The 13,333-nt window shown below is 36.9% G+C and overlaps 1 protein-coding gene across 12 annotated transcripts in view; it reads right to left on the bottom strand.

Moving 5' to 3' along the window:
• The window catches only part of LOC131426183 (disintegrin and metalloproteinase domain-containing protein 33), a 1,149,595-nt gene that overhangs the window by 277,458 nt on the left and 858,804 nt on the right, over positions 1–13,333 (bottom strand). For all 12 annotated transcript variants that reach the window (XM_058588702.1, XM_058588703.1, XM_058588711.1 and 9 more), the window contains one exon: positions 397–466. In XM_058588702.1, coding sequence (XP_058444685.1) covers positions 397–466 — 70 coding nt within the window. The remainder of the gene's footprint in view (positions 1–396; positions 467–13,333) is intronic.

Genomic DNA, 13,333 nt, shown 5'->3' with positions numbered 1-13,333 from the left:
GCCGCTTCGGAACAGTCACAACATTTACTAACTTTCCGTAGTCCAACTAGTAAATTGACGAGTGGCACGACACGTTTTCAGGTATTCTTTTTACACGGCGAATTCTAAATATTTTTGTTTTGTTTGACAGTGTTCTTCACACGAGTATAATCGATCATAAATCCAACCGACCATCAACCATCATTTTTTGGAACTGTGATTTCACCAAACCAAGCGACTTAGTGAACGATAATAATCACCGCATTCACCCCTTAATATTTCAGCAGAAGGTGTGCTGTCCACAAGTGTTTCATGAAACTGGGCGCTTTTTCAAAGTTTCCGCCACTGCTGCGATTACCATCAGATTTATGCTATCAGAGAGCTTTGGGGAATTTCTTTTATGGATAAGCTACTTACTCGATGTGAATCCTGCGCGAACCCGCTGGGGAGATAGTGTTTCTGTACAATATTAGGAGCTAGTAGTTGTCTGAAAGATAGAAGAGAGAAAAAGTGATATTCGTTAATTTTAAGCATGATTGAACTTAGATGAAAAGTATTGATTGAGATTTGAAACTACAAATAAGCTGTTCCACACAGTGTACATGTACGGTGCGCTTTTCCTTCGAGTTACCTCGATTCCATCAATGACAGAACAGTTCTTCGGATTGAAATGCAGGAAGCGCCATTTAAAAGATAGGAGCTATTATAATGTTCAATAGCACCGCTATTTTTCGACAGATTTTAAAAAATCAACCAGATTTGGGGACTCTGGGACGAGTTTTTCCAAAAAAAAAAAAAAACTAAATTGAATGTTGATTTCGGGAATCTTCTGACGATAAAAAATATTTTCTTTAGTTTTGAAATTTTTTCATGCGAATTTCCAATGTTACTACATGGAATAAAATGTCCCGGGCCTCTCACGGAGAAGACGTGAATAGTTTCGAACCGTGTACATTTTCGTTGAGAACAAGCCCCTTTAGATGACCCAATACCAAATTTCATGACAATCTATCCACTAGTGTTTGAATAACAGCTGATCGTGTCAGACGAGTTCTAGTTTTCATCAAGCCATGGAAAAAGACGAGTTTCATGCGAAATTGAATGATTTGCGGTACGCATGGGTCCATCATCCCCCGTATTCTCCAGAACTGGCCCTCAGCGACTACAATCTATTTTCAAACCTGAAAAGGTTTCTCCGGGGAAAGAAATTTTCGTTGAATGCTGAGGTCGTTGCAGACGCGGAAGCCTGTTTTGAAGGCCTTGACAAATTTTTCTTTTTTTTTTCAAAGGGCATCAAAATGTTGCAGGATCGATGGGTCAAGTGTATCGCTCTAGATGAAGATGGATACTGAAGAATAAACAAGCTTTCACGATAAAAAATCGACTTTTTCTTTGTTAGGCCCGGGACTTCTCATTCCATGTAGTATACGGTAAGTATTTCTCGAATAAAAAAGGCTTTAGTGTAGTTTTGTAGAGTGAAACGTACACCCAAACCTCCGTTTACGAATACTTTTTATACGTTACCTATTTTTACGTACCTCTTTTTACGAACCAAATCCCAAATAACGTAATCTTTTTTTATGAACCAAATCCCAAATAACGTAAACTTTGTTTACGAACCTACTTCGTAAAAAGATGTTTTGTCATTCATCGAAAGCGATTTCCGACTCCAAGGAAACGACTACAATATGGATATTTTCGGAACGGAATTGATGAGTAGATGTCGGAAAATGATGTTTGAAGTGGTTCTGAAATCCAAGAAGGGCGACTTCCGGTTTGTTGATATTCCTTGAAAACCCATAAAATATGGGTATTTTCGGAACGGAATTTATGAGTAGATGTCAGAAAACGATGTTTGAGGTAGTTTTGAAATTCAAGATGGCGACTTCCGGTTTGTTGATATACCTTGAAAACCCTTACAAATGGATATTTTCGGCACGGTATAGTGTTTTAAAGGAATACCAAGTTAAAGGAAAATGGCAAAAACTTTCAAAAGATACTAATAAACCGGAAGTCACTGTTTTGCGTTTCAAAACCACCTCAAATATAATTTTCAATGTCTACTTTTAAATCTCTTTCCGAAAGTACCCATATTGTAAGGGGTTTCAAGGAATATCAACAAACCGGAAGTAGCCATCTTGAGTTTCAAAACTACTCCAAACATCGTTTTCTGACATCTACTCATCAATTCCGTTCCGAAAATATCCATATTGTAAGGGTTTTCAAGGAATATCAACAAACCTGAAGTCGCCATCTTGGATTTGAAACGAGTCCAAACATCATTTTCTTGCACTTACTCTTCACATCCGTTCCCAAAATAAACATATGATGCGCGGTTTCCACGATAATCACACAAAACTTTTTTTACGAAGTAAGTTCCAAATAACGTAAACTTTTTTTACGAACGCCGTAAACTCTTTTTACGAACGCCCGTTTAGTTCGTAAATGGAGGTTTCGGTGTAAAAAGAAACTGCAAATCCCGTATTTTCCTTAGTGATTTACTTGAACTTCATATAGGTAAGTAATTGTTATAACAAATTATCTTTTATGATTGCAAAGAGCGAATCGAATATTTCTACTTGTTTGAACGACTCACGGATGAGTCGTTTTCCTTCTGTTAAGTAAGTGCAGCATTGTTTTTCTTCCGTGTCTTTCGTTAGTGGTATCAGTGGACCGACGTTTCGAAGGAATAATGATACTCGTTAATTTGATGCATAATTGAGCTATATTAAGTTTGTTTGAGTTTATAAATACCAAATAAACTGTTCTACACAGTGTATGTGTAGCCATCGATTCCATCAATGATAGAATAATTCAAGGATTGGAAAAGGGTTCCAAATTCGAGTTTTGCTTCCGGAGAGTATTTCGATGGTCTGATTTATAGTCTGAAAGGATTCAATGTAAAAATTGCGGGTAATTTATTTGAGTATTGCCCAGATTAGCGGTTCAAGTCGTAGGGCGCTTTGATAAGCCAGCTGCCGCAAGTTCTGACCCCGACCTGGAAGGATTCTTAGTGTCAGTAGGATCATAACACCAGCCATGTAATGGATTTGTACGCATTAAATCGATTACGAAGTGTATTAAAACAGAAGGTCAAACTTCACAAAAGGATTGTAATACCAAAGCTTTGCTTTAATTATGTACATTTCATAGTTGCCCTGAAGATGAGTGGTATTCTTTCGAAACGTCGATCGATTGTGACGATTGTTTTGGAGCGTCGCACATCAATTGCATCATATCTCCGGCTCATTGTTTATTGAGATTGATTGGAAAAACTGTATTTCGGAATTAATATACTATTGACGGAAGGTACGGAAGAGAAATAAATGTACAGTCTGCACTTACTTCACAGAAGGAGCACGACTCACTGAAGTTTGCTCTGAGCAAAAATAAAATATGGTTTGTTATACGTCGAGTAGTTCTGTAAAAATTGTCTTAAGAATTCATGAAACGTCGAGATTTATCCCAGGGTCGACCTAAATAACATTAGAGGTGACACCATATCTCAACGGTTTGTGTCTTTCTAATACAAAACAACTTTGAAAATTCACTTAAAAAATCGCAAATTTTTGTCGCAACATGCCTTAAAAATTTATGAAACTTTGTATCTCCAAAAACTTTGTTTTGAAAAATATCTACTTTGGGAGTTGGCAGAATATAGAGATCAGAATCTTTTTTCGACTGTACAAGAAATGCATGAACTGTGTAATTTCTAAATAACAATTTTTGTTTGAATCCCTCAGAGTCGACTTAACAAAAACAATTTCGACATAGCCCCAGACCTCGACGTTTAATATAAAAAAAAATTGAAAATCTTAAAATTTTTACAGGTCCCAAAAGTTGATATTTTTCAAAGAAAATTTTCGAGATTAAGCAAATTTTTTTTTATTGTTTTGGCGGTTTTTTAAGCTAATTTTCAAAGTTATGCGGATTTTTAAATGTGATTTTTTCAGTGAATTTTCGAAGTTATACAGTTTCAATACGAAATTTCAAAGTTCTGCATTTGACTTTGAAAATTCGAATACAATGAAAATCGGCGTAACTATAAAAATTCACATACAAAATCCGCATAACATTGAGATTTTGCATTCAAAAACCGCAAACTAAGAAGTTTTGGTTTTTGCAATGACAGAGTGGAAACATAGTTTGGAGAAGCCAAACTAGTGAGAAACTCATATTTTTTTGAAAAAGATGCGCTCATAGACAGGACTCGAACCTGCGTTCACATGCAATCCGTGCATAACCATTTCGTCACCCTGAAGCTATGATAGACACGGCTCTGTCATTCGACTGGGTCTGGTAAGCGTACATCGAACATCGTCTAAATCCTAGCCGCCTCACGACCGGTATCATATATCCAAACATCTTCTCAGTTCATCAGACAACAAACACTAGTCTTCTCGCTCTATACCTATTCTTCCGCTCAAACACTTGGTAGCAGAGTATATTTATAATCACTTGCTGCCTTCTCTACCCGATCAGATGGTAATAACATAATTATAACAACTGGTGTAATTTATTTCAAAAATATTTTGTAACAAATTTAGAAATATTTCTTTTTGGTAAGCTGTTAAAATAACAAAAATCATAACAAAAGAGACTCTAGCGGGAACCAAATCACGACGTTTCGTAACAGATTTTAGAACGTTTGTATCACAATTACTATTGAATTTGATATAACTACAGGAGTCAGTCATTTTTTCAGTTAATGAACTTCATCATGAGTCTTGCTAATGAAAATAAAACATTATAACTGATTTAGTTGCAATATTGTTATCATAAGTTTAAACTTTCAACTGTTTTCATTCGTTAGACATCTCAAAGTAACACAAATTGTTATACATATCAACAGTTGATATACTTGTGTTATGATTTTGTTATGTGCATCTGATCGGGCCAGCTCCGTTTAAAACAAATTATGAGAACGAGATTCATGCCCAGTCAACGGCAAAAGCGAGATAGTAATTTCAAAATTATGTTCTTTTGTTCATTTGCCCTTTCAGTCATTTTTGGTTCTCAGTGAAAATCGTTTCCTGTGCGGTGTCGATATTCAACCGAATCTTTGAGAATCGATAACGACAGAATTCGATTCACAATGATTTTTGCCTGTTAATGATGCTTTCTTAGGGATTTGGCATCCCGAAAAGTTTTTACAAGTTCCAAGTTTCAATTTTTTTTTGAGATTACCCCCGATCTCGAAGTTTCATGAATTTTTAAAGACATCTCACGAGAAAATTATTTTTTATTACCTAATTTGGAAATATTTTTAAGTGAATTTTCAAAGTTATGGATATTACTTCTATGCAAATGGCCTACAATTAGAAGAAACATTTCTGTCTGCTAAGCGGATTATGTTACACTGCTAGGTGGCATAACAGTACAGCATAAACTGTTATACACTGACGAGCAAGAAGACGCAACACAAAGAAACCCCAAAAAAGGTTCTGTGTCCTAAGCACATAATAAGGCTAGCCTCTAATGTATTGAAAAAAGTTGCAAGGCTAAAAAAACTAAATAGGAAGAAAACGATTAAACAGACTACTTCAATTACCAGGGAAAATTTAAAAAATGAGAGGACTTAATATAACAATGAAAGGACTAAACCACTAACAAGGCTCGAAAACATAGAATACTGCAGGGAATACTTAAAAATGTTAAACTAAGTGAAAAGACAAATATGACCAAAAAGTTTACGAACACGACAAGTCCCAGAAGACTGCATGAAGTAATAAAAAAAACTAAAAATACTAAACAACCTAAACAGCCTAAACAGACTTAGAACTTTAAAAAACAAATTAAAAAATTTATCAGACTGAATGTGCTTTAAAAATTTTAAAAGCAAAGAACTTATGAACAAAGTTAAACAGAGTACAAAACTTGAAAAACTTTAAAACAAAAATTCTGAAATGATTTAAACCCGAGCTTTTAAAATAAAACATTTGTATAACTAAGAAGAAAAACCTGTTTTAATTCACCTAGTGGTGTAATGATGCCTTTCTCATGTACATACAATATTGTGTTATTCTATTCAAAATTTTTCTCTTCGATTTTTGAAAGAAACCAAGAGATTGTTTATGCATAACATACAGAATAAAACAGTGCTTTGATTGCGTGAGTCATCCTTAAGAAAACGAAGTGGGTTACTATTATATGGCACCGGAACCCGAGAACAGTTAAATTAAAGTCGGTTCGTACGAGCACCAACTGACTTGACGTGCAAACTGTACTAGTTTTTATTCAAATTTTAAAGATTTTATGCAATGCTGCCATCGAACTCTAAATTACGATTTAAATGTTTGTTGCATCCGAAAATATTTTATGTGACGGTGTACAATATTGAACACACTTTACCCTATAATGACGGAACCGGAAGTCGGATCCGGATGAAATCCAGGAATTTCGTATGTGACCACGAGATCTTTCATTTGAATCTAAGTTTGTCAAAATCGGTTCAGCCATCTCCGAAAAAACCTAGTGAAATTATTTGACACATACACACACACATACACACATACACACACACACACACACACACACACAGACAGACATTGTTCAGCTCGATGAACTGAGTCGAATGGTATATGACACTTGGCCAATTTTCACTAGTCGGTTTTTCAAATGATTGCATAACCTTTCTATATGAGAAAGGCAAAAAGACAAAGAAGTTTGAAAAACATCGAAAAGTTATAGAAACTAGAACGACTGAATACCAATAGAACTAAAAGGACAGTGAGGTATTAGAAAACAAAAACAGGCTGATAAGACTAGAAGGAATAAGAAGACGAATAACGAACTCTAAAAAGACCAGAAAAACGCAAAGGGTTGGAAAAAAAACTGAAACAACTGAACAAATTTAAGTTGAAAATAAGATTACTAAGAGAAACTACGATAATTAGAAACAACTAGAATGGTCTGCAGAAGGTCTACAGAGTTAAAAGACTAGAAGGACTGAAAAGATTAAAATTATGGGGATGGCCTGAGCGCTATGAATCAGAACTAATTGGCTCAAGAGGCACGCAACCCATCTGGATTCGATTCCCAACCCCCGGCATAAGTTTGCCTGCATCGAGATGTTTAAAACATTCCTAAATAAGCAAACACAAAAAGAAGCACAAAAACGATGAAAACCCTCCTATTGACGAATACTGGAATCATTTAAAAAAACAAATTAAACTACAAAGTTTCTAGTAATCCAAGAAACCTCTGGAAGATGAAAATTACAAGTAATCATCGGTCATCTCTAGTAGACAGAACTCCAACCAGCAACCTTTTCCGATCGATGGAATCGCTTCCCCGAGGATGTGAACCACATATAGAAATAACAGCTAGTATTTAGGATTTCCGAAATAAAATTTTTTTATACCAAATGTTTTAAAAATGAATGAAACGTTGAGGTCTGATGTAATTAAAAAAAATGTTTTTTACCTTTTTTAACAGTTCGGCTGAAAAGTTCGTATCGTTTAATAGAAACACACATTTTTTGCCAAAATTCGTTTTTATTATTCTACATAATTGTCATCAGAGGCGAAACAGCGATTATAGCGATCTTCCAACTTTTCGATACCATTTTTGTAGTACGATTTGTCCTTTGCCTCAAAATAGGCCTCAGTTTCAGCGATTACCTCTTCATTGCTTCTAAATTTTTTACCAGCGAGCATTCTCTTGAGGTCTGAGAACAGGAAAAAGTCACTGGGGGCCAAATCTGGAGAATACGGTGGATGAGGGAGCAATTCGAAGCCCAATTCGTTCAATTTCAGCATGGTTTTCATCGACTTGTGACACGGTGCATTGTCTTGATGAAACAAAACTTTTTTCTTCCGTTTTTTTTTTAAATTTCGTCCTTCAAACGCTCTAATAACGCTATTTAACAGTCACTGTTGATGGTTTTTCCCTTTTCAAGGTAGTCGATGAAAATTATACCATGCGAATCGCAAAATACAGACGCCATAACCTTACCGGCCGATTGTTGAGTCTTTCCACGCTTTGGGTTCGGTTCATCGCTTGCAGTCCACTCAGCTGACTGTCGATTGGACTCCGGAGTGAAGTGATGGAGCCATGTTTCGTCCATTGTTATATATCGACGAAAAAAATCGGTTTTATTTCGATATAACAGCTCCAAACACTGCTCAGAATCATCAATTCGTTGTTCTTTTTGATCGATTGTGAACTCACGCGGCACCCATTTTGCACAAAACTTTCTCATATCCAAATATTCGTGAATAATATGTCCAACACGTTCCTTTGATATCTTTAGGGTGTCAGCTATCTCGATCAACTTCACTTTACGGTCATTGAAAATCATTTTGTGGATTTTTTTCACGTTTTCATCGGTAACAGCCACTTTTGGACGTCCACTGCGTTCATCGTCTTCGGTGCTCATATGACCAGTACGAAATTTTGCAAACCACTTACGAATTGTTGCTTCGCCCGGTGCAGAGTCTGGATAACACTCATCAAGCCATTTTTTGGTATCGGCGGCAAAAAAAAGTAGTGTTTCATCAACACACGAAATTCCTTTTTTTCCATTTTTTTTCACAATAACAAAAGTAGCTTCACTCAAAATGCAATATCTCACAAACTAATAATCAGACAGCTGTCAAATTTATACACGTATCTTTTGAAGGTTGGTACTAACTGAAAATGGTATGGATTTAATTCTAGTGGCGCCCTCTCATAGAAACGATACGAACTTTTCAGCCGATCTGTTATATATATAAAAAATAGGCATAGAATTCGCTCAAACTTTAGAAAAATTTCCGAGGCCCGGAGGGCCGAATGTCATATACCAATCGATTCAGCTCGACGAACTGAACAAATGTCCGTGTGTGTGTATGTGTGTGTGTCTGTATGTGTGTTGTCAACTAATAGGTCGAGATCTCAGAGATGGCTGGACCGATTTTGAAAGGGTTTCCCGTCACCCACTTTTTTGAGTTATACGAAGTTTTATGTCATTTTTTTTAGTTTTTTGACAGTATCTGTCACACTTGACCTTGAAAACAGAGGGTACTGGAACCGGTTACAAAACTTCTGAAAGACTTTTTTGAAAACACGCAAAAATGGTATCAGGAAAAACAAATTCTATGTTAGAATACGAAATAATCTGGGATGGTTGGCTAAATGATTAGTTTATTCAAATTGATGCGTTTTAGTAAATCTTGCACATTTCAGATTGTTCCAGAACTGTTCCCATATCCATGTTTAGTTTTTTAGATAGAATACCCCAAATGGCAAAACCGACTTACCCCAAGGCGATCTGGAATAACACCGGTGTTTTTGGACCATATCATCACCGATTAAGGCAGAATGAAATTAAAGAATACCCGGTTTTTCTGACACCAAATGCAACAAGATCGGTCAATTTACTCAGTAGTTACAAATTTTTGAAAAAAAAATCTATGAAAATCCCAACCCGAGCGTTTGAGTTAATTGAGAATGATTAATTTTAAAAATTCAAACGGATATAGAAGATGAAAATCCCGAAAGTTGGACTCAAAACTATTGCAATTTATTCGTCATATGGCCATACGAATCGGTTTGGGTTATACTGGTTCCTGAATGCCGGCTCTGGAAGTACCTTAAATAATCGTAAACTCATTGTACCGTAAACCGATTGTCACACTTTCAGATTCAAATTCGATCCGATTTGCAGTTTCGCCATTACAGAGCATTGAGTGATTAAAATCTCAAATTGCCGCTTAGAACGACGGTCATTAAAATAATGAAATGAGAACTAAAACACCGAAGAATATTCATGCAAAACCACATGCGGTTTGATTAAAAAAAAAGGTATCATCTCACTGCTAGGTGGATAAAGCACGTTTTTTGATAAAACTTGAAAAATATCCTAAAATTTCTGAGACGAATTAAGAGAAAAAAAATTCAACATAAAGATTTCTTGAAGTTTCATTCATTTCTGAAACATTCCCATCCTCGGCATGTTAGAGCTAAAGCTGTGTGCCTTATTAGATATTAATATATATTAAAAAAAACAATTGACATCAAAAAACAGTTTTCCTTTAAATATCGAAAATTTCCAAAGTTTTTCATTTTTTTTTTCTTCAAATTCTTAGGTTCGCTTCAAAATGAACTGCTCGTCAGTCGAAGTCGTCGAGACGTAGGAAATTGTGTTAGTAAAATTGCATAAAAATACGCCAAACTTTAAAAATTCGCTTTAATGAAATCGCAACTTTGGAAATTCGATAAAAAAAACCCGAAAAACCAAAGGGAATTTTTTTTTCGCCAGATGCCTTAGAAATTGATGAAACGCGGAGATTTGGTGTTATATCAAAACAATACAAGCTTTCTACTCAAATGCGAAGCACTTATTGTTTTGATTGTTATTTTTATCCAGATCGAACTCCCGATTGCGGAGCTACCGGGAAAATTGTCTTCTAAAATTTGGACTGATTCATTTAGTGTGACAATGCAGAAAACGGAAAAATATTCGATTTGTAGGTTTTACTAGTGTTGGCCAGAACAAACTTTCCTGTTTCGTTTGAATGAACAGCTTTTTTCAACACATATTTATGATAATATGAATAACATGAGAAAGACATAATCAAACCAATCTAGGTAGATTAAAACGGGCCAATTATTTTCATCAATATTAAACAGAAGAGGCATTGAATTAAAGAAAACATACACTTGGTGTTGCTTGACGTGACAGAAATTCAACGATTCGGCTCTTTCAGGGACCAAAAAATCGATCTTTGATATACTTTTCCATCGCAGAAACTCAGATTACCAATTTTTTGCTACCTTTGGCTTCGTCGGAAGTTTGAATGAATGGTGCCAGTTTTATTCGTATTGTCATCATATCGATATATCTTTGGCATAACTGAATTTGTGTTATTGTGATAGGATGTAAAAATTTGATGAGTCAATAAATCGAAAGCTGAACAATTGCGTTTGGGAGCTGCTGTCACCCAGAAGAGAGCCATAAACGCATTGGCATCAAATTACTGGCAAGTGGCACCGGTTCGAAAGAAAGTTACCCTGCTCTGAGGTGTGCAACAAGCACGTAAAAACTGTTCACGCGCAGCTCCGACGTTGTTACAAAGAGATCTATTAACGTCCAATAGAGACGGCTAACGGAACACGCACTAAGCTGCCTGCCTAACCCTCAGAAGACGTATAAAACGTGCATTCCAGGATTGCCCAAGAGCCAAGCTCAAGTCAGCCAGCCAGCCAGCCAGTCGATGGTGCAATATAAATTAAATTTACACCCCACTGGCAAAGAAGGAGGCTCCAGCGCACTCCGGCACGGTGGCACTCCGGCATCGAGCAAACAAAGGGGTCCCCGGACGCCAATGAAGCTTTCAATATAAAATGGTGTGCCGGAATTTATTGCTTCCATTCCAGTGGTGAAATGTCGGGCTCGGTGCCGCTCCGTTCCCGGAGAAAATGGCGACAAACCATGTGATACTTTGGCAGCAGCGATGAATTGCCGGTTTTCATTATTATGAAAAGGACCGTGAACGTGAGCGAACAAAAAAGAAACACGTTCGGTAATATTATTAATCCATTATTGTTCCGTAAGATGTTTCGTGAACATTCAGAACATTCTTTGAAACGTGTCCGGATTAGCCCTTTCCGGAATCAGGAACCCCATTGTTCGAACAGCAAACATTCGCCGATCCACACCAAAGTTGGCAAATTTGATTAGCCTTAAACACATTCGCTTGTCACTTCCGGTGGCCCCCAAACTTGAACGAACGTGAAATGATCTTAAAAATTTTGCCCCCTCCGTCCTGTTTCTGTTTCGGTTCCGTACCGGGGGTTGCCCGGTTCCCGAGAACCTTTCCGATAACCTCAATCCGACTCGAAAGCCAGTCAACTGAGATTGATTAATTTGAAAACTGCTGCAGAGCTAGCTCCTATCCTAGCCCCATTGCCTAGGTAGTAGTGGGTTGGGGTGAGAATCCTTTGAGATTGGATTGGAAATAAATAAGCTCACATCAGAGTGTGGCGGAGGAAAGGAGTGGGAAGGGGAGGACTTGGAGCTAAAGCTAAAGCTGCCACAACACAATCCCAACTCCAGTGTCATGGGCCTGGGGGGAGGGGGGGGGGTGGACCTGAGGGCCTCTGGTGTTAGGAGTATGAAGGCGGATTATACTTTTTCAACAGAGAACAATTTTCTTAATTTGCTCTAATCCCTACGGGAGAGCTGTTCTCTCGTGTCGGCGGAAGGTGCTGTCAGAATGGACGCTGAGTCAAGCTGAAAATGAATTGAGTTGTTTTGCCGTAACGGGGAAACTTAATTAATGTACTGGTGCTAAAGGATAATTTTTTTTTTTGCAGAAATTGTAGGTTAACTTTTTAGAACTTTCAATGAAAATTATACTAAGCGGGTCTGAAATTTCAAATGATAAAAGACGTGATTCGAAATGGGTAAAATGAACTTAAATTTAAGTCATTTTATTTAACGGTGTAATTTGAATTTTTTTAAAAAAGCTATCGTGGTCCAATATCTTTACAGAAGTTGGAAAAAAAATTCTTCAAGTGGGGACTCAAACTCACAACCATTGTCAGGTGAGGACACCACCGTATCCTCTAGACCATAAGTCATTCGATGAAAATTCCTTCCAATTAGTAAAAAGATAAATGAAACTTTTTCTTTTCTAGTTCAAAGTCCACCCACAGCTACTATTTGTTCTGTATTTTTTTATCAGTCGAATAGATTGCATAGAAAATATATGAATGAAAGCACTGAAATATGGTTCATCGCGTTCAATCTGACAACGGCTTAACAGTTATTGGCATTGTTTAGCTGGCCAGCAGTGACAGTTGGTGCCAGCAGCAAACCAGCGCAGCCGTCTGTCGTCGAGGAGATCGAAGTGATTAACAGGAGAAGAAGAAGCAGAAGAGCCTTTTGTTTCCGGAATATGCCGGTGGGATCCTCTCCATGGAAGCTATTATTTATGGAAGCTCTCAGCGTAATTGCTGTCGATTGGGACTGGGCAGAAAAAAATACAGGAGATAAAAATGCGGGTTATTTGGAAAGTGTTGAACGTGACAACAGCTCGTATTGGGCGGGCGGAAGCTGAAGACGAGATATCCGTTATTGATTTAAAGACAAGTAGGAGTCTTCGAATATTGGTAACCTCAACACTTGAAACTATGTACATATTTACTGTTCATTAGGGTGCCAGTATTCAGAAGTCATCTCTAATTTGCTTTACAATATTCAAAATCAAAAGTTTAAGCTCTTTAAAAAAAAAGTCTTTATGCAAAATTTGAATTAAATCGAATATGTGTAAGTGATTCCGCCCGGTGTTCAAAGTTTGAAAATTTTCTTGAATCTTGAAAAATAACCATGCCAGATGTCTTACAATTTGAAATTTGATACACATGA

The sequence above is a fragment of the Malaya genurostris genome, chromosome 1 (assembly GCF_030247185.1).
Source record: "Malaya genurostris strain Urasoe2022 chromosome 1, Malgen_1.1, whole genome shotgun sequence".
NCBI lineage: Eukaryota > Metazoa > Arthropoda > Insecta > Diptera > Culicidae > Malaya > Malaya genurostris.
This window is presented reverse-complemented; position numbering and strand designations above follow the sequence as displayed.